Source organism: Phyllobates terribilis, unplaced genomic scaffold (genome assembly GCF_046119375.1).
Source record: "Phyllobates terribilis strain yellow unplaced genomic scaffold, ASM4611937v1 Scaffold_1__5_contigs__length_1240528914, whole genome shotgun sequence".
NCBI lineage: Eukaryota > Metazoa > Chordata > Amphibia > Anura > Dendrobatidae > Phyllobates > Phyllobates terribilis.
Genome location: NW_027362761.1, coordinates 106,089,381 through 106,112,116, shown reverse-complemented (window position 1 = coordinate 106,112,116; position 22,736 = coordinate 106,089,381). Strand labels below are relative to the sequence as shown.

The window sequence follows — 22,736 nt, the reverse complement described above, 5'->3', positions numbered from 1 at the left end:
TAAGTCCAGCCAGCAAATTCTCTAAGGAAAGATTTTTCTGTTCCATCATGGTGTCGGTTCAGGATTTGGCTCATCGCCTGCAGGGACTCTCTCTTGAGGTGGCCGAGCTCCGTCAGCACGTGAGTAACTGTCCTGGAGCACATTTCTTGGAGCCTAAGGTATGTTTGCCGGATTTATTTTTTGGTGAACACCGAGAATTTTTTTCATTTAAAAATGCTTGCTTATTGTATTTTCGTTTGAGACCCAAGTCCTCTGGGGATGAATCCCAGCGCATAGGGTTCATAATGTCACTTTTGCGCAAAGAGCCTCAGGAGTGGGCCTTTTCTTTGCAACCTAGTGATACATGCTTCAGATCAGTGGATAGTTTTTTTTCTGCTTTGGGACTATTATATGATGATCCTGACCGTGTCTCATCAGCTGAGGCTGAGTTAAGACGTTTGAAACAGGGATCAGGTAATGTGGAAAAATATTGTACTCATTTCCGTCGTTGGTCTACTCAAACAGGGTGGAACGATTCTGCTCTGAAAAGTCTATTTCTTGCTGGGCTCAATGAAAGGGTTAAAGACCTGCTAATTGCTTATCCTACACCTGAAGATTTGCAACAGGCTATGCAATTAGCTATACGGGTGGATAGGAGACTGCGTGCAAGGGTTAATGAGAGCAAATCCTCTGCTATGTCAGTTTCTGGTTATGAGAATGTGTGTACTAACAGTGGTGAACCGATGGAGATTGGATCGGTGGCACCTTGCTCTCAAGAAAAAGACCGTAGATTTTCTGAAGGCTTGTGTTTCTATTGCGGAAAATCTGGTCATTTGATTAAAGGCTGTGAGCTTCGTATGAAGAAAGAAAAAAAAATGGTCAGTCATGCCCGTATTGCCTGTTTAAATTCCAAGGGTGTATTTTTAGCTGCTTCCACGATTGCTCAGGAAAAATTAATGGAATTTCGGGTGTTTGTTGATTGTGGGTCTACTCTGAATGTAATTGATGGGGGATTCTTGGAAAGACTCAATTTAAAACCCAAACCTTTATCATCTCCCATTGCTGTGGTTTCTGTGGATGGTTCCCCTTTGAAGAATATTACTCTCAAGGTCTGTGAATTTCCTCTCACTATTAATGGTGTTCACCATGAGAAATTGGATTTGGTAGTTTTGAATAACTTGCCTTCTCCAGTAATATTGGGATTGCCCTGGTTAAAATTTCACAATCCTGTACTGGATTGGTCTACCAGTGAAATTAAATCCTGGAGCCATAAATGTTATGACAAGTGTTGTAACGGGCGTATTGCAGCTTTGGATAGGGGAGAATTGCCTGTTCCTATTCAGGATTTTTGGAGAGTTTTTTCTGAGAAGGAATCGCAGGTTTTGCCTCCCCATAGAGACTATGATTGTTCTATTGAATTTGTCCCTGGAGCGACTCTTCCTAAAAGTCGTTTATTTAACCTTACTATTCCTGAGAGGAAGGCTTTGGAGGAATACATACAGACAAGTTTGGCCGCCGGTCACATTAGGCCCTCTAAGTCTCCTGTGGCGGTTGGATTTTTTTTTGTAAAAAAAAAGGACGGCGGTTTACGTCCTTGTCTGGATTTTCGTGAGATTAACAAAATTACTGTACGCAATCCTTACCCACTGCCATTGATTCCTGATCTGTTTAACCAGTTAATGGGGGCCAAGTGGTTCTCTAAAATTGACCTTAAGGGGGCATACAATCTGTTGCGCATGAAGGAGGGTGACGAATGGAAGACTGCTTTTAACACTCCTGTGGGTCATTTTGAGAATTTGGTTATGCCTTTTGGTCTTACTAATGCTCCTGCATTTTTTCAGAATCTTATTAATGACATCCTTAGACCTTTGATCGGCAAAAATGTGGTTGTGTATTTGGATGACATTTTGATTTATTCGCCGGATCTGGAGTCTCATTGGCGGAGCGTACGTGAGGTATTACAGTTATTAATGGACAATTCGCTTTTTGCTAAGCTGGAGAAATGTGAGTTCGCTGTACAGAGAATTAGTTTTTTGGGCTACATTATCTCCAGCGAAGGTTTTGAGATGGACCCGGTTAAAGTTCAAGCTGTACAGGAATGGCCTAGGCCTATTGGTTTGAAATCGATACAGAGGTTTTTAGGTTTCGCCAATTATTACAGAAAATTCATAAAAAATTTTTCTAGTATTGTCAAACCTCTGACCGATCTCACCAGGAAAGGTGCTGATGCGGTTCAGTGGTCTTCTGAGGCCATTGAAGCTTTTGTGTATCTCAAGGAGAGGTTCACCTCTGCTCCCATCCTTATGCAGCCTGATGTGACTAAGCCGTTTTTGGTTGAGGTTGATGCTTCCTCTGTGGGGGTTGGCGCAGTATTGTCTCAGGATAACGGGGATGGATTACATCCCTGTGCCTTTTTTTCAAAAAAATTTTCGGAGACTGAACTGAATTACGATATTGGTAATCGGGAATTATTGGCTATTAAACTCGCATTTGAACACTGGCGCCACTTCTTGGAAGGTGCGGAATTTCCCGTTCAGGTTCTTACGGATCATAAAAATCTGATATATCTTGATGCTGCCAAGCGCCTGAATGCCCGTCAGGCTAGGTGGGCACTGTTTTTCTCGCGGTTTAATTTCTCCGTTACTTACATCCCTGGTACTAAGAATGTTAAGGCCGGATGCCTTGTCTCGCAGTTTTTCTCCCATAGTCGGTGTTGAGAAAGAGGAGAACATTTTACAAGAAGGTGTTGTGATAGCTGCTTTGGACTCCGTTTTGGAAGATGAGATTCTTAAAGCACAGGAGAATGCCCCATCTAACACTCCTCATGGGAGGTTGTTTGTGCCTGGGACCTTTAGGAGAGATTTGTTTGTTGAGTGTCACGAATCTCGGTTGGCAGGTCATCCCGGAATCTCTGAGACCAAGAGACTGGTGGGTCGCAGTTTTTGGTGGCCTGGATGGCAGAAGGAAGTCATTAAGTGGGTGCGTCAATGTACTATATGTGCTAGATCTAAGTCCTCACATACTCCTGCTGCGGGGTTGCTTTGTCCTTTGGAGGTTCCAAGTGCTCCTTGGACACATTTGGCTATGGACTTTATAACTGACCTTCCCCCCTCTGAGGGTTTTACTGTCATCTGGGTGGTCGTGGACCGTTTTAGCAAGATGTGTCACTTGGTTCCCTTCGTCAAACTGCCCTGCGCTAAAACTCTCGCTAAGGCCTTTGTCAAGGAAATTGTCAGACTTCATGGCGTTCCTACTGACATTGTTTCTGATAGGGGACCTCAGTTCGTGGCTCGTTTTTGGCGTGCCTTTTGTGACAGGTTGGGAGTTCATTTGTCGTTCTCGTCCGGATATCATCCTGAATCTAATGGCCAGACAGAAAGGAAAAACCAGGATGTTGAGCAGTTCTTGCGTTGTTTTGTGGCAGACAATCAAGAGGGGTGGTCTGAGTTTCTGCCACTTGCTGAATTTGCTCTGAACAATCATACATCTTCTTCTGCTGGTTGTTCGCCTTTTTTTTGTTGTTCTGGGAGACATCCGTCGTTTGGGTCGTTCTCCAAGTTGGGATCTGCCGTGCCTGAGGAGGAGAATTTTTCCGGTGATTTGGAGAGAGTTTGGACGGATGTGCGTGGTAATCTTCAGGAGGCCAACAGAAAATCTAAAGACTACTTTGATAGGAAACGACGGGAGGTTTTGTTCGCTGTTGGTGACATGGTTTGGTTGTCCTCTAGGAATCTGCGGTTGAGGATTCCTTCTAAGAAATTGGGTCCCAAGTTTGTAGGGCCCTTTAAGGTGCTTCAGGTTGTCAACCAATATGCTGTTAGGTTGGAGGTTCCTACCTCCTGGAGAATTAATCCGGTATTTCATGTCTCTCTGTTGAAAAAAGCTGTTGTATCGGATTGTGACGCCTCTGCCTCTGTTCCTCCGGTGGTGGAGGACGGGGAATATGAAATTTCTCGCATCCTTAACTCTAGACGGTATAGAGGTAGTTTGCAGTATCTTGTGGCCTGGAAAGGTTTCGGACCCGAGGATAACTCTTGGGTGAGGTCGGATGATGTTTCCGCGTCCAGACTTATCAGAGCGTTTCACAGGAGATTTCCTGATAAGCCTGGTCCTAGGGGATCCGGAGGATCCTCTTAGAAGGGGGGGTACTGTTAGAACCTTGCTCTTAGGTTTTTTCCTTTGCTGGTCACATGACCTTGTTGGCCTATTTAATCCTGCTCCGCCCTTCTGGCTTTGCTGGACTTCATTGTATAACTACTTTCTAGCTAGCCTGTGCTCTGTATCTAACTCTGTTAGTTTGCTTGGTCTACGGACCTCTATGTTCTATATATTTTGTTTGTTCGTCTGTCTGCTACTATTTCTGTTAAGAGGTGTCCCATTTTCCTCCCAGTCCTTAGTACTTGTAGGGATTCCTTCCCCATATCTATAGGTCTCCGTACAGACTAGCTTAGGACTTTAGCAGGTCTGATCGCAGGATCAGGTTCCCTGTTACATCGTAGGGATTAAGCTGAGTTCTATCGTAGGGACAGATCTCCTCTCTTTCCTTAGCTCTGGTAGCAGAACATAACACCAGGACCTTGAAATGCTTCTTACGGAGCCACTCGTTAGTTGCCCTGGCTGTGTGTTTCCAGTCATTGTCATGCTAAAAGACCCAGCCATGACCCATCTTCAATGCTCTTACTGAAGTAAGGTGGTGGTTGGCCAAAATCTTGCGATACATGAGCCCATCCATCCTCCTTTCAATACGGTGCAGTTATCCTGCACCCCCAAAGTATGATGTTTCCCCACAATTCTTTACAGTTGGGATGGTGTTCTTGGGTTTGTATTCATCGTACTTCTTCCTCCAAACACGACGAGTGGAGTTAATACCAAAAAGTTCTATTTTGGTCTCATCTGACATGACCTTCGCCCATGCCTCCTCATCCAGATGGTCATTGGCAAACTTCAAACAGGCCTGGACATGTGCTGGTGTGAGCAGAGGGACATTGCATGCCCCGCAGGATTTTAATCCATGATGGCGTAGTGTGTTACTAACGGTAATGTTTGAGACTGTGGTCCCAGCTCTCTTAAGGTCATTGACTACATGACTTCCCATGTAGTTCTGGGCTGATTCCTGACCTTTCTCAAAATCATCCTTACCCAACGAGGCGAGATCTTGCATGGAGTCCCAGACTGAGGAAGATTGACAGTCATCTTGTGTTTCTTCCATTTTCTTCTCACCAAGCTGCTTGCCTATTGTCCTGTAGCCCATGCTAGCCTTGTGCAGGTCTACAATTTTGTCCCTGGTGTCCTTAGACAGATATTTGGTGTTGGCCATGGTGGAGAGGTTGGAGTGTGATTGATTGAGTGTGTGGACAGGTAACAACTCCAAACAGGTGCAATTAATACAGCTAATGAGTGCAGAATTGGAGGGCTTCATAAAGTAAAACTAACAGGTGTGTGAATGCCAGAATTCTTGCTGGTTGGTAGGTGATCAAATACTTATTTCATGCAATAAAATGCAATTTAAATAAAAAAATCATACAATGTGATTTTCTGGTTTTTATTTTTAGATTCTGTCTCTCACAGTTGAAGTTGACCTACGATAAAAATTACAGGCCTCTCCATTCTTTGTAGTTGGGAAACCTTGCAAAATCGGCAGTGTATCAAATACTTATTTTCCCACTGTAAGAGTGACATACCTCAAACTGGACATTTTTCAAAAATTTATGAAAAGACAAGATGAAAATTTATCTGGGAGACTGTCATGAGGCTTACAGAAACATTAATGGAGCTGCAGGTATTTCTGGCAAGTGTGGGTTGTGTACTTCATGTGCGAACAACCTCCCATATTCTTAATATGTTTGATGTGTGGAGTAGGTTGACAAGACTAAAGCCTTTTCTTACAAAAATAAATATCCAAACTCATCTATGTTTTGCCAAAACCTATATCAAATCTGCCAAAAGCATCTCAGAAAATGTGTTATGGTTTGATGTGGCCAAGATTGAACTTTTTGACCATAATTCCAAAAGGTATGTCTGGCACAAAACCAACATTGCGTATCACCATAAAAACACCATTCCCACAGTGAAGCATGGTGAAGTCAACTTTATTCTATGGAGATGTTTTTAGACAGATGGAACTGGGGCTTTAGTCAAGGTGGAGGGAATCAGGAGTTTCAAATATCAGTCAATATTGCAATAATATCTACAGGTCTCTGCTAAAAAGCTTAAGATGAGGAGAAATTTCACCTTTCAGCTTGAAAACAACCCTAAACATGCATCCAAATCAACAAAAGAATATCTGTGCCAAAAATGATCAAAGTTTTAGAATGGCTCAGCGAGAGCCCAGACCTGAATCCCATTGACAATCTATGGGTGGCCAGAACACATCTGTACACAGATGCCCTCAGAATCTGACAGATTTGGAGCGCCACTACAAGGAAGAGTGGACATACATTTCCAGTTCTAGATAGGCCTTGCTGGTAGACTCCAACCCAAAAAGACTGAATATTGACATAAATTCATAGGGTACTTCCACAAACTATTATTTTAGTTCTTTATTTTTATTTATCCACTCTACAATATTTCAGTTTCTTTTTCAATTAAACTGTATAGATTATGGGTGACATTAAAGAAGTTGTATACTACTTTATATTACCGCCCCAATGTATCCCCCCGGGGCCCCTAAGACTTTTTGTAAATACCTTATGTTGCTGATAATGCCTGTGAGCGGCGCTATCGGTGGCCGCTCACAGGCATCACGTGACCCCGCACTGAAGTCACTACAAGTGAGGCGTGACTCAGCGCTGGGGTCCCCGCGGTGGCTGCTGGGTTGTGGGCGGGGTTACCCCCCGCGTCACACCCAGCAGCCACTGCGCGCTTTCCCAATGAATGGGGAGAGGCAGAGTGCGCTGGATGCCGGGTGTGACGCGGGGGGGTAACTCCGCCCACAGCCTGGCATCCACCTGGAACATGGAAAACAAAGACCCCCGGCTGCTGCCAGCACCTGTCGTGACATCAGCGGATGTCAGAGCCGGCAGCAGCCGGGGGTCACGTGATGCCTGTGAAGGGCCAGTGATAGCGCCACTCACAGGCATTATCTGCAACATAAGGTATTTACAAAAAAAGTCTTAGGGGCCCAGGGGGGATACATTGTGTGTGTGTGGGGGGGGGGGGGGGGTAATATAAAGTAGTGTAAAACCCCTTTAAAAAAATAGAAAAGTGAAATGATTCTTCTTGGTATGATTTTTTTCATGACAAAAAATGGCATTTTAACAGTGGTGTTTAGACTTTAAATATCCACTGTACTTACAGATAATACTGAGGAGACTAATAACAATTGAAAACTAAATAATTTAGGCAGATAATAGTTCCAAAAGAATAAAATTACAGACTCACCCGGTGTATGCATAGCTCCCAACCACCCTAAATTCAGCGGTACTGTCTTGATTTGAGGGCTCAGTTTTGCTGTCCAGGCTCGCCAGGGCTTTGCCCCATGACTTCCTTTCAACTCACTTCTCTTGGACGTCTTCCACGACTTCCTCTCTCCGATGTATTTATCACTCCTCCTTGGGGGCGGGGCTGGCATCTCTGCTCAAACTTACCTAATTAAATAAATGATTATCTTAATTTGATTTTGTCTCCCCTGAAATCAAATCCACGCCTCTTACATTTCAGTCAGCAGCTAATGCTCTGAGCCACAGGCTGCACTGATCAGCATGGGAGAATTTGGAATACTTGAGCTGCATTGCATTCACTGAACTTACAGTCAGATTATACTGGTACATAGAGATATATCTGTACATAGCAGTTTTGTTTCTATGTACTTGTATTCTAGAGGTGAAGATAAACTCTGATTTCTTTGTTCCTATAAAATTACTAAAAATTAATGAAAAACAATTACAACAATATCATTTTTAATTCGCAAATCATCAAGTAACAAACATCTCTGTATCCTTGTAATTATAACAACCTGCATAATACAGCAATCAGATTATTTATGGTGATTGTTAAATGGCGTAAAAAATGGTGTCATTGATTTTTTTCTCTATTAAAAAAAAATAATAAAGATGCAATACTGAGACCGTGTTCACACGTAGCATAAAAAATGCTATCTTTTTATTTACTGCTTTTTTTCTGCACGTTTTCTCTAGATTTCCGCATAACACGATGCAAAAACAATCTTCCCTGATTATTGCGTTTTTGCTGTGTTTTCCCCCTTGATACGGCTTTTGTGCAGGCGTGAAGCAGTGTTTTTAATGCTTTTTTAATAGTATAGAAAAGCTTTGATTCTGCGCTTAAAAATGCAACGGCGCTTCTTTTTATACATGCGTTTTTTTCAAGCTCAACATAGAAGCTTATAGAGAAAAAAAGCACTAATACTACATAGTTTAACAGCATCTATCGATGCACTGAGGGTGAAATTTTCATGAAATCACAACCACTTTCCTCAGATATTTAGGTAATGTTCACATGTAGTGCAAATGCTGCTTCTTTTTCAAAGAAATTCTGTTGTGTTTAACTGTCCAAGGAAAGCAGATGTGATTTAACCCTTTCGCAACCTTGGGATTTGTCGTTTTTGCATTTTCGTTTTTTGCTCCCCTTGTTCCCAGAGCCATAGCGTTTTTATTTTTTTGTCAATATTGCCATGTGAGGGCTTATTTTTTGCGGGACGAGTTGTACTTTTCAATGCCATTGCTAGTTTTACCATATTGTGTATGGGAAAACGGGGAAAAAATTCCAAGTGCGGTGAAATTGCAAAAAAAGTGCAATACCACAGTTGTTTTTTATTTTTTTTTTTTACCAAGTTCACTGAATGCTAAAACTGACCTGCCATTCTTATTCTCCAGGTCATTACGAGTTCGTAGATACCAAACATGTATAGGTTCTTTTTTATTTAAGTGGTGAAAAAAAAATCCAAAATTTGGTAAAAAAAAAATAAAAATAGCGCCATTTTCCGAGACCCGTAGCGTCTCCATTTTTCAGGATCTGGGGCTGGGCTTATTTTTTGCGCGCCAAGCTGAAGTTTTTATTGATAACATTTTGGGGCAGATGCGATGTTTTGATCGCCCGTTATTGCATTTTATTGCATGCCTGCGCTTCTCCAGTGTCTGCGGCATGGCAAGCTGGATGGCAGCTTTCGGCTGCGATCCAGCCTGTTATGTGAATGTAGCAGAGCTGGAGCCATCGTGGGAACCATGGAAAGGTAAGGATGATGTTGGTTTATTATTTTACTTCTATTGCAGAAGACATTGGCTTCAGATGGAATGGGCGTGATGGTATGTATGGTTTAATTTAGAACAATAAACAATTGTGTGTTTATTTCAATTAAAGGACTTTATTCTGGGTGTTTGTGTTTTTTTTTTAATTTTGACTATGGGGTTAGTAATGGGGGTGTCTTATAGACGCCTCTCCATTACTAACCTGGGCTTGATGTCAGCTGGCATTATAAGCTGACATCAACCCCAGCCCCATTACCCCACTGCCACCGCTACAGGGCAGTGGGAAGAGCGAGGCTAAGCGCCAGAATTGGCGCATCCTATGGATGCGCCATTTCTGGGGCGGCTGATGGCTGGTGTTTCTAGCCAGGGAGGGGGCCAATATTCATGGCACCCTTCCTGGGCTATTAATATCAGCCCCCAGCTGTCTGCCTAGCCTTTGCTAGCTATTAAAATAGGGGGGACCCCATGTCATTTTTTTGCAGGTCCCCCATTTTAATAGCTAGTAAAGGCTAGGTATTCAGCTGGGGGCTAATATTAGTAGCCTGGGAAGCTCCGTGGGTATTACCCCCTTCCCAGGCTTCAAACATCTGCCCCAGCCGTCTGCTTAACCTCCGCTAGAGACTAAAATTACGGGGAACCCCACGCCAATTTTTTTTTTAAATAAATCCTTTATTTTAACACTAAATGACAAGTACAGTAATCAAAACTATCACTGTACTTCTTATATATGTGACTGACATGTTTCTATGTATCTAATCTATGTGTGATGCTCTATTCTTTCTATTCTAAATTGTCGGGTACTGATGCTGAATTGCCAGCTGGCTATTTTAAAGAGACGGTGCATGAAAACACTATTATTTTTTTTAATAAATCCTTTAACACTAAATGACAAGTACAGTAAGCAACACTGTCACTCTACTTCTTATATATGTGACTGACATGTTTCTGTCTATCTAATCTATGTGTGATGCTCTATTCTTTCTGTTCTAAATTGTCGGGTACCAGTGTATGCCGCTGCTGAATTGCTGGCTTTTCATGTAATACATTCTACATTATTCTTAGTTGTTTTCCTTCATGTAGAATTAACCTAAAAGGAAAGAAAGGGTTTATTTTCATTCCGATATTTGTGTCCCATTGACTTGCATTGGTTTCCGGTATCGGAATCGGCGATATCCGATATTTTTTTGGATATCGGTCCGATCCAATCCGATCCGATATTTCCCGATGTCGGAAGGTATCGCTCAACACTACTGATGACATAAGAGACCTTGCACCACATTCAGCTTATCTCATTGACGCAGCAGTTTTTCACCTTCCGGGGACAACCCCTCCCGCTCCTCTGACCGGGGCCATATATTAGCCTTGACCCAGCGTTTCATGCATCTTACATCTCTGTTCTCCTCCTGGGCTTGCTCCCAATCTGCAGTCGTTTTCCCGAGCACTGTAGGCATTCCAGAGGCCACCCCACTTGAATGTACCATGCTCCGGAAGACAGGCAGCCGGCCCAGGTCAGGGGTCTCAGTGTCTTCGAGTTTGTCTATTTTCACAGCCGGTGGCCCCATCGAAACCCGAAATAGCGCATCTGCATTTCCATTCTCCCTTCCTGATCGGAACTTGATATGGTAGTTGAACTTAGTCAGCCATGCCATTCACCTTCAGCGCCCCCAGTTTAACGTTCTCCAAGTGGGCCAGTGGATTGTTATCCATCATGACTATCACTCCAGCCCCCATTAAGTACTCCGCAAATCGTTCAGTCATCACCCAAACCAAGGCCAACAGCTCTAGCCTGAAAGAACTATAATTCGCAGAGTTACGTTCTGTCTCTCTTAGGGAACAGCTTTCATATACGATCACTCCATCCCGCGCAATCTTGTACCTGCGACAACACTGCTCCCAAACCATGCTGGCTCCCATGGGTGTAGAGCAGGAATGGAGCATCAAATCGAGAGTAAGCCAGGATCGGTGCGCTGGCCTCCTCAAAGGCCTTCTGTTGCTGAGAGCTCCACTCAATGGGGTGATTCTTGGGTTCTTGAGTTGTGCCTCTCAGGAGTTAATTCAAGGGACCAACCAGATGAGCGAACTTGGGGACAAACCGTCGGTAGTATCCCACTAGTCCCAAAAAGGCTCTCACCTCTCGCAACGTTCTCAGTTGAGGCCACCTCTGGACAGCCTCAGACTTACTGGCAGCTGGTTGTACTCCTTTGGGAGTCACCATATGACCCAGGTATTTGATACAGTCTTGAAACAATTGCCATTTTTGAGGCTTGATCTTCAATCCATTGTCACAAAATCGCTGCAGGACCTGACAAAACTTCTGAAGATGATCTTCAAATGATGTTCCAAACACCACCATATCGTCCAGGTAGATCAACACTGACTCGAAGTTGAGGTCGCCCAAGTAATGTTCCATTAGTCTCTGAAAGGTTCCCGGCACATTGGAAAGACCAAATGGCATCCTGTTAAAATTCATAGAGTCTCATGGGTAGGATGAACGCCGTCTTCGCCTTGTCTTTCTCAGCCACTGGGACTAGCCAGTATTCGCTGGCCAAGTCGAGGGCAGAAAAGTACTTAGCCCGACCCATAGCGATAGCGATTCCTCAATCCGGGGAAGAGGGTAGGCGTCCCGTACAGTGTGAGCATTCAATTTTCTATAATCGAAACAGAATCGAAGGGACCCGTCCTTTTTGCGTACTAAGACCACTGGCGCTGCCCATGGACTCTGGCTCTCTCGTATGACCTGGTTGTCCAGCATGTTGGCTACCATGTTCTTTACTTCTTGATACATCTTTGGAGGGATCTGCCGATAACGTCCCCGAATTGGGGGCATGTCCCCAGTTGGATTCTCATGCTCGATGATAGGGGAACACCCAAGTTCTTCGCCATGACGGGAGAAGGCCTCCTGGAAATCCCATAGGGTATCTTCTAAGAGCCTCTGTTGGGCAAGAGTCAGGGTCCTCCTATCCACTCCCATTCAATCCATCATGATTCGGCTGTTCCACTCAGCAGTCGGATTTTCCTTCCTGGTCAGTTTAACAGCATAAGTTCAGGCTGACCTCCTCTCGGGCCGGAGTTCAAACCCTGTTCTTCAGAGTATCTCTCTGTCAGACACATAGACTTCTGCCAGCAACGTACCCCCGGGTATAGTAACTTCGCTATCCAGAACGTTAATGAAATGGACGGGCATGCAGCCATCTTTCACCGTCGCTAGTGCACGGGCCACCAAAGGTCTCGTCTGGGACGATTTGTCTAACATTGGCTCAATCAGTACTTCCTGACCTTTCAGCCTCTGCGAGGTTCCCACAGGCAACATCAGAAGTTGTTCTCTGTTCGGTGCAATCCCCAGTGGTGCACGAGAGGGAACCTTGATCAGACCTACCTGTCGGCCAGACGTAGCACTTTTCTGAAATCCACAACTTCTCATCATCCGCTGAAGGACCCTCTGGTTAGGCCGGTGGGTTTAGTGCATTGCCAGTATCGTGGTCCTTCTTTAGCGAACAGACGGTGATCCAGATCTCGTAATATGTTCATCCCCAAGGTTACGTCCATTCCTCTCCTAGGGGGATGATCGACCAGGACCACTCCTTTTGTACCAATGTCTTGGCCGCATAGCATCACTCTCATCCACACAATTCCCTTCATGAGCAACTGTCCATTGTTGGCTGCTGTAAGTCGAATAACGCTGCCATCTTCAGGCTCCATCATATGGCCAAAATGACTCTCAAAGACCTCGAGGGGCATGATGGTGCATTCAGACCCGGTGTCCACCAAACACCTAACTTTCTGTCCTTCAAAATCAGCCTCTAACGAATAGAAGTCTCATTCTCCACGTGAAGCGCTTGGCTGATTGGGGGCCGCTGCAGGATGCCTAGCTACAGGAGTCAGTCCCGGCATCGCAGTCCCTGGCAAGATGACCAAATTGTTGACAATTCCAACAGAGGGGCCCCCTGGGTCGTCGATCACCAGGGGCGCTTCCTTGGTTCCGCCTCCGTGGCCAAGGCGGTACCGACGGAGGAGCTCCGGAGGGCGGTGTCATCTCTTGAGGTCGCACAGATCTCGTCCGCATCTGGGACACTTCCAGTCGAAGATCCTTCAGTTCTGCGTGCAGAGCCTGCATCACATCCTTCAAAGTATCAGAGTCTTCAGGTCCAGTCCGGCTTTCCGTCACCTGCGCGCTATTCACTACTTTCTTGGTCACGGGCGTGGACTCTTCTTCTCTTTCTATTGCGGCGAGGTAGATCTGGTAGAAGGTCATGTCGGTCGTCCGGGTCATCTCCTGCAACTTGTCCCGTAGTAATTTATTGGCTAATCTGGAAATTAACTGGTCTCACAACAGCCTATCCACTTCCTGGAAAGCTCTCATGGCTTCAGGGTCCCGCCGCTGTACTTCATTCAACGTTTTTGGCAAGGCATTGGAGTATTGCATTAGAGTCTCGCCCTCTCGCTGTGATCGATTAAAGAAGGAACTTCGCAGTTGCATCACTTTGACACCCCTATACCCGTGGGTTCCCTCCAGCTGTGCAAGTATCTTATCTAAGGTGTCTCGTTCAGGCTCAGGCCGGACCATTACTGTTCACCTGGCGTCACCCTCTAGTGCATTCAATGCTATCTCTGCTCGTAACTCCGGGATCAAATTGCACATTTTAATCACACTCAGTACCCTTTCTGTCCAATCTTGCAACAACATATTTTTACTGTCATATTTCAGCATATGCTGTAATAGCGCCCAAGCCGGAAGGTATCCCGCTGAAACTTAAGCAGTGGGAGGTGGATTCAGTATGTGGGCCAGGGCCACTGCTGCTAAGAGGTTGTCACCCCCCATGTCACCATCCAAGGCAATCTCTGTATCCTGCCAACTATGCCAAGTTGTAGACCGTATACCGAGGAGGTCTCTCTTAGAATACAGCGGGCCAAGGACAAAGGATGCTAGCAGACAATTTGTTGGGGAACACCCTTTTACTAAGAACAGGAAGTGGGTTGCCCCGGCAATGCAAGAAAGGAACACAAATAAACTTCACACACACCTAGCTCAGGACAGCTAGGACCCCTGCGCTGCACAACTGACAGGACCAGAATGTACTAACATAAGAATGATAATTTGCCTACCCAGTGGTTCCGCCTAATGCGGTAATCGAGTGTTACCTAGAGCAATGATGCAATCAGATGGGTGCACAAGACGGTCCGTTCAGTGGTGCAGCATAACAGTTCACAAACCTAGCAACTCTCTACGTTTACAATATTGTTATTCTAGCTATGCACAAGCTCACCACTGGGAGGGAGTCTCTAGCTAAGGTTCACCCAAACCTGCCTACAATCAATGTCTCTAATTGATAACCTGTGTTTGGTGCCAAACTCTTCCTGCTATTTGCGTGCACGGATCCATCGGGATCCCTGTGGTGGGGCCTGAGCTCAGGACTTACTGGCCGGTAACTGTTATCTGAAGAAGCTGTATGATCATCCGACCGGTCACTTAGCTGGGAGACTGAGGAGAGGGTCCTGACCTTGTCACAGGTGTGCAGTTGTCAGTCTGTCAGACTAGCAGAAGGCCCTTCATATCACTCAGATGCCTTGGGGGAATTCAACTCTGCATCCAACTGTAGTCGTCCCCCCAAAGTGATTCTTGTGGCCCGAGGCTGATACCGCAGCAATGTCCACACATCTCCCTCTCACACCACCACAGAATGGTGTCTCCCTACTAAGAAATAGGAAGTCTCACAAAGCTATCAAAATAGTGTGACAACAGAGAGCCCCACTTCAGCTGACTTTAGTCTCTGTTCTGAAAGGGCTAGAGCTTTCATCACAAAAGTTGACAGTAATTTTATAGTTTTACTAATTACTGTATATGTACATTTAATATTGCTGAAAAAGATACTATTCCACATCAAATAATTTCATAAAGCTAATATTTCTAAAGAAACTATTTATATAATTTAACCCCCTACAAACCGCCGATATGCATTGAAATGGCGGTCGGGGCCCTTATTCCCTCAAATAAGGTTATGGCGTCAACTGGCAAGCGGAATTCCCATGGGTGTCAGCTGTAGATTATCTACGATTTTGCACTCGATTGTGGCCAATTATCCCCTTAAATACCCCTATCAGTCGCGACAATGGTATTTAAGTGGTTGCAAGGGGGTAAAAAGACCTCCTTTTTAACCATCGGATCCCCACTATGAGATGGTTACCATAACACCCTGAGGTCATGTGATGACCCCAGGGTACGGTGGCCTGTGAGATCCAGCTGTAAGCTGGGTTTCACAGGCACAGTCAGCGAGACACTGACAGTCTCATGCACTGCACTGTGACATTTTCAAAATTTTTACCAAATTTCTGACATTTTCACAATTAAACACAAGTCATATCAATCACATTTTCCCACTATCATGAATATGTCACGAAAAAACAATCTCAGAATCAGTGGGATCCGTTGAAGCGTTCCAGAGTTATTACCCCATAAAGTGGCACTGGTAAGATTTAAAAAATTTGGCCTGGTCATTAAGGTCAAAATTGGCTTGGTTACTAAGGGATTAAGGAATAAAGGGGCTGTCCCGGTTTGGCAACTTATCGTCTTTACAGGCAGAGGTGATAACTTTCTGATTGTTGTGAGTTCAACTTCTGGGACCCTTAAATATTGGTTCTGAAATTCCCCATTTACACTGAAGCAGTAGCTGTGCATGCGTACCACCGTTCTATTCATTTTCTGTGGAATTGCTGGAGATAGCCAAGTACATCTCTACACTATCTCTTGCAGTGCCATATACAATAAATATAGCTATGATATGCATGAGCAGCCACATTTTAGTCTAATTTGAGATGAGCAATTTATCATCTATCCTGTGGTTAGGTGATAACTTGTTGCGTTTATGCAGTCCCTTTAATCTAAACTGTTTACATTTCATTGGTAGAATTTATCAAAACTTTGCATATCTGTATGTATAATCAAATAACATCAGTATGCACATTAGCATCACATATGGCATTCACTAGTGATTGTTGTGTCAGACACATAGGTGCCACAGTAGTTTAACGTAAAGGAAGCCTGAAATCTGATTCATGCTGAACCATGGGCAGCACAAAGCAGTCAGGCTTCATCATTTTCATCAGGTATCTTTTACTCTGAAATGCTGTGGCATTTCATAGAATTCACACATTTCAAAACTAGCCAGGAACCATGTGGCACAGGCGATAAGTCCAAAAGTTAGTCCCTGGCAGCTTCTTCATGTCTCGTTCCCCTTGAGTGACATGTGTTTTTAGGGAGAGACACTTTAAGGCTGTGTGCCCACAATGTGTTTTTTAAGCATTTCCGCAGTGGCAATTCTGCTGCAGAAACACTTAAAAAACACTTGGTAGAAGGCCTGCCATGTTCCCCAATGATAATCCGTATGTGCTGTGCACATGCTGCGGAAATTTCTGCTGCGAATTATCATTGCGGAAAAAAACACTGCACTAGCAATTATTTTGCGGAAGCACGGCGTTTTCGCCGCCAATGACTTGCATTGGAGCGCATGGAATCCGCATCACTGCATCTGTACATGCAGATTTCATGCATTTCAATGTGCGGATAGTACCCGGGTCTGGAGGAGAGGAGACTCTCCTCCGAACCCGGGTACCATAGAACCTGTAAAAAAAAGAATAAAATAAATATTATACTTACCTTCTGATGGCCCCCAGTGTGCTTGTCTTGGCTTGCCGGCAGATCGCGGTTGACTCAAGGACTTGCGCTGACGTCATTTAGTCATGTGACGGGTCACGCGACCGCTGACGTCGGCAGGTCCTTTCAGTGTACTGCGAGCTGCCGGCAAACCGAGACGCATCGAGTAAAGACTCCGGGGGCCATCAGAAGGTAAGTATATATTTATTTTTTTATTTTTTACCATTCTTTACGGTCACACTATATAAATCCATGCCGTTTGCATGGATTTACAGTATATAGTGTGACCAAGTTGTCAAGCTCTTTCCAAGTGATGCTAAAATCGCTTGAATGCATGTGAAGAACGCTTCACATCCACTTGTCCCTGGCAGGAAAAACGCATGTACAATCCGCATGCGTTTTTTCTGCCAGGGAGCTGCAGAAACGCTCAGGAAAACATCCGGAGCATTTCTGCATCGTGGGCACATAGCCTAAAGCTTCTCAGCCCCAATGTGTGCAGATACTGCGCAAAAAGAAGAAACAACGGTGCTTCTCAAAGGTAGTATTTCTTATAATTGATATGTGCCAATCGAGAAGTGGGCAGGTGTTTACCTTTATAGGTTGTGATACTGTGTAGGTTTAAGAGTGGTGGACTATACTATCGCGTTCCTTCCCCCAAAGACAACAATCGCGTTATGAAAATTATGTCACGGGTTTTATATGTTGGTATGATAATGTGTAATGCATAAGTAATGTTTAGTGTAAAGTATAGAGTAAATGGTAGGTTAGGTTTAGGACATTAGGTAGTGACTATAGGTGTAATATGGTTAATGTATGTAAATATAATACATAGTGTTTGTATGGCAGATCTGCCCAGCTACATACTGTAGGGACAGACATAGTTAAAGTTTCAGACTAGCCCATAATGGGAGGGGAAGGCTCCTGTAAAAAGGAACTGCTTCCTGATAGATGTTCAGATAAGGAACTTCATTAACCAATGTCATGTCACAGGGATACGGCAACAGAGAGGGGCCAGAAGATCTGTTCCATACCTCCCTGGGTGGGGGAGAAAATAGATTAGCATGCATATAGGAGCATAGCAAGGAACGAGACCCCAGCATCTCCACCTTCAGGGGTAATCTATGGTACAGGGATGGCCTAGGGTCCATCTAGCTTGAGTGACAGTGAAGGAGCCAATTGCCTTGGGGAAATCCTGCTACAGTATCATGACATTGTCACTGGCCGTACCTTTTTAGATCCCTTATGGATCCTGTGGCTGCTCTGGCAGAGCAGCTACAACAACTCTGCCTGGAGGTGGCAGACTTTCCTCAGTGGCTTTTCAGCACCATTGCCTCCAGGATTAGGACTCGCGGCCCCCGGGCAACCAATGGTGGAGCCCAAGATTGCTTTGCCGGATAGGTTCTCTGGGGTCCGAGATAAGTTTGTGGCTTTCAGGGAGGCCTGTAAACTTTATTTTAGGCTACATCCTCACTCCTTGAGTACCAAGGAGTAATGGGTGGGAATCATAAGCTCTCTTCTCCAGGGAGACCCTCAAACCTGGGCATTTTCTCTCCCATTTGATTCCCACTCGCTTCAGATGAACAAGGAATATTTTTAGGTTCTGGGTCTTATCTTTGACAACCCCAGTCTAAACTATGTCAGCTTCAGCAGGGAGACCAGCCAGTGGAGGAGTATTGCTCCAAGTTCCGTAGGTGGTCTACGGATACTAGGTGGAATGACCCCGCACTCCGTAGTCAGTTTTGTCAGGGGCTTTCTGGGAGGGTAAAGGATGCCTTTGCTCTGTATGAGACTCCGGTTTTTCTGGAGGCGGCCATGTCTCTAGCTATCCGAGTGGACTGCATTCTACGTTAGAGACATAAAGAGACACCTCAATTTTCGGGGGGTCAGGGGTCACTGTGACCTAGGGCTGAGGCTACCGAGGAACCCATGCAGTTGGGGGGGAAGATTTGTTTTACAGGTCTTCTTACAATTCAGTATAAAGAGTGAGTATACTTTTTCTGTGGTAAGAAGGGTCATTTTGGTGGTACCTGTCCATCCATACAGCCGCTAGAAAACTAAGGAGCCCGGGTTGCGAGAAGATTAGCAACCCGGGTGCACATATTTCCTTTGTGGGTAAGTCACACTTCGTTTTACCAGCTGAGATCCATTTTGGCAAAAGTAAGATGGTTATTTCTGCCTTTTTGGACAGTGAGGCGAGGTTTAATCTGATTGATGCCTGGTTCGTCCAGGACCAAGTTCTCAATCCTCATAAATTGTCTACACTCCTGACCTATATCTATAATCGCTATTGATTCGACACCCTTGAGCCAGGGGTATTTTTCTTAGGTCATTTGAGAGATACGTCTGCAGCTAGGGGCCATGCACTTGTAATGAATTGATTGTTATGAGCTAGAGGGCCTCTCGCCTGTGCTTCTTGGACTACCTTGGCTGACATTGCACAATCCCGTGGTAGACTGGTAGACTCGGGAGGTAGTAGGATGGAGCCAGTACTGTCAAAGACACCGCTTGGGCACCCATTAGGCCAGGGTTGAGATCTGGTCTCTGCCAGAATGCCTGTATGATTTTGAGAATGTGTCCTCGGAACAGGGGTCTCAATAACTTCCTCCTCGTCGTACATATGATTCCGCCATTAATTTAATTTCTGGGGCCAAATTGCCTAAAATCATGTAGAATATTTCAGGCCCAGAGAGGCAGGCCATGAAGGACTATATCACAGAAAGTCTGGCTGAGGGTCATATCAGAAGTTCCTCATCTCCTGTTGCAGCAGGGTTTTTCTTAGTTAAGAAAAAGGACAGGGAGTTGCTTAGATCCATATTCTCTCCCCCTCATTCCGGACTTCATTAATCAGATCGTCAGGGCTATTTAGTTTTCTAAACTGGACCTCAAGGGGGCATTTAATATCATCCATATAGAGGAGGGGAATGAGTGGAAGACTACTTTTAATACACCAGAGGGACACTACGAAAACCTTGTTATGCCATTTGGATTGACTAATGCTCCTGCCGTTTTTTAGCACTTTGTACATGACATTTTTCTTCATCTGGCAGGTAGATTTGTGGTAGTCTATCTATCTGGATGACATATTAACATATTGAGTGCATTTGTATGTTTGAAGTTTTCCTTTATCTCTGTCTGTTTCCCCTATACAGTACAGACCAAAAGTTTGGACACACCTTATTATTTAAATATTTTTCTGTATTTTCTTGACTATTAAAATAGTACATTCACACTGAAGGCATCAAAACTATGAATTAACACATGTGGAATTATATACTTAACAAAAAAGTGTGAAACAACTGAAAATATGTCTTATATTCTAGGTTCTTCAAAGTAGCCACCTTTTGCTTTGATGACTGCTTTGCACACTCTTGGCATTCGCTTGATGAGCTTCAAGAGGTAGTCACCGGAAATGGTTTTCACTTCACAGGTATGCCCTGTCAGGTTTAATAAGTGGGATTTCTTGCCTTATAAATGGGGTTGGGACCATCAGTTGTGTTGCGCAGAAGTCTGGTGGATACACAGCTGATAGTACTACTGAATAGACTGTTAGAATTTGTATTATGGCAAGAAAAAAGCAGCTAAGTAAAGAAAAACAAGTGACCATCATTACTTTAAGAAATGAAGGTCAGTCAGTGTGAAAAATTGGGAAAAAATTGAAAGTGTCCCCAAGTGCAGTTGCAAAACCATCAAGCGCTGCAAAGAAACTGGCTCACATGAGGACCGCCCCAGGAAAGGAAGACCAAGTGTCACCTCTGCTTCTGAGGATAAGTTTATCCGAGTCACCAGCCTCAGAAATCACAGGTTAACAGCAGCTCAGATTAGAGACCAGGTCAATGCCACACAGAGTTCTAGCAGCAGACACATGTCTTCTACAACTGTTAAGAGGAGACTTTGTGCAGCAGGCCTTCATGGTAAAATAGCTGCTAGGAAACCACTGCTAAGGACAGGCAACAAGCAGAAGAGACTTGTTTGGGCTAAAGAACACAAGGAATGGACATTAGACCAGTGGAAATCTGTGCTTTGGTCTGATGAGTCCAAATTTGAGATCTTTGGTTCCAACCACCGTGTCTTTGTGCGACGCAGAAAAGGTGAACGGATGGACTCTACATGCCTGGTTCCCACCGTGAAGCATGGAGAAGGAGGTGTGATGGTGTGGGGGTGCTTTGCTGGTGACACTGTGGGGGATTTATTCAAAATTGAAGGCATACTGAACCAGCATGGCTACCACAGCATCTTGCAGCGGCATGCTATTCCATCCGGTTTGCGTTTAGTTGGACCATCATTTATTTTTCAACAGGACAATGACCCCAAACACACCTCCAGGCTGTGTAAGGGCTATTTGACCAAGAAGGAGAGTGATGGGGTGCTACGCCAGATGACCTGGCCTCCACAATCACCAGACCTGAACCCAATCAAGATGGTTTGGGGTGAGCTGGACCGCAGAGTGAAGGCAAAAGGGCCAACAAGTGCTAAGCATCTCTGGGAACTCCTTCAAGATTGTTGGAAGACCATTTCAGGTGACTACCTCTTGAAGCTCATCAAGAGAATGCCAAGAGTGTGCAAAGCAGTCATCAAAGCAAAAGGTGGCTACTTTGAAGAACCTAGAATATAAGACATATTTTCAGTTGTTTCACACTTTTTTGTTAAGTATATAATTCCACACGTGTTAACTCATTGTTTTGATGCCTTCAGTGTGAATGTACAATTTTCATAGTCAAGAAAATACAGAAAAATCTTTAAATGAGAAGGTGTGTCCAAACTTTTGGTCTGTACTGTATTTCGAGAAAACAGATTAGCATGCGTATGGGATCATAGCGAAGTATGAGACCCCAGCATCTCCACCATCAGGTGTAATCTGGGGTACAGGTATAGCCTAGGGTCCTCCTAGCTTGAGGGACAGGGAAGGAGCCAATTGCCCCGGGAAAATCCTGCGGTTTCAAGTTGCTGTAGGCTGCTAGTTTCAGCAAGAATCTATCGTTCGGGGCTGTGCAAGGCCTTACTGGAATCACTTGCAGACATTCCTGCATTGTCCAGAGCTCAAGGCTCGATACAAGTACTATGTAGAGTGCCTTATCCTCTCGCGTACAGAGGAAGATGGACATGGAAACACGTGAAGGGAAGGTAGCAGATCCCGGATGTAAAGTGGAACTGGACAGCAAATTCCTGGGGCTGATGAGAACAGTAAATGTAGGGATAGTCCAGGAGGAATGGTTAGTAATGCTGAAAATGTACTGTATTAAGGAAACAAGGAATAAGAAATTGTGTGTCCAATACTGTTTTACAATCTGATGAACTTGAACTGTCCAGTAAACATTTGGTTGTTGAAATTAACTAGGTGTCCCCTGAGTTGTGTACTGCGGCTCCTGAAGAAGGAGGCCTGGAGACAGTGGAGGCCTGCGGCCTAGAAGTGAGTCTGATACACCCCACACCTGACAGCACATTGGGACTATGACACGATTTTCCTGTAAAGTGCCAGGGCATTCTAGATCTCGACCACGGCTATTTCCCTCAGCCACTTTACATAGGCACAACTCTTGTAAAGCATATTAGATCTCTTCCGACTACACTTCCTCATGGTAACCAGCAGTCCAAACATTCCAGCGATGAAAGAAAGCAGAGTAGCACAAAATAATAATGAGGATACTGGGCACCATAGATAATGAAAGACGGATAGATAATAGCCGTCTGTATGAAAAATAATGTTTTATTAATTGCAGAAAATACATTTCTTCCTCATGCCCTGAGGCAACGTGTTTCATAGAATCATAGAAGCATAGAATGGTAGAGTTGGAGGGGACCTCCTGGGTCATCTGGTCCAACCCCCTGCTCAAAGCAGGATTCACTAAATCATCTCAGACAGATATCTGTCCAGCCTCTGTTTGAAGACGTCCATTGAAGGGGAACTC

General features: G+C 44.6%; 1 protein-coding gene across 1 annotated transcript in view; it reads left to right on the top strand.

Annotated features, from left to right (window-relative positions):
• Positions 1–10,800, top strand: part of LOC141154419 (uncharacterized) — a 50,499-nt gene extending 39,699 nt beyond the window's left edge. Inside the window, exon 3 of the mRNA XM_073640768.1 lies at positions 10,732–10,800. Coding sequence (XP_073496869.1) covers positions 10,732–10,800 — 69 coding nt within the window. The remainder of the gene's footprint in view (positions 1–10,731) is intronic.
• Positions 10,801–22,736: the final 11,936 nt, after the last annotated feature.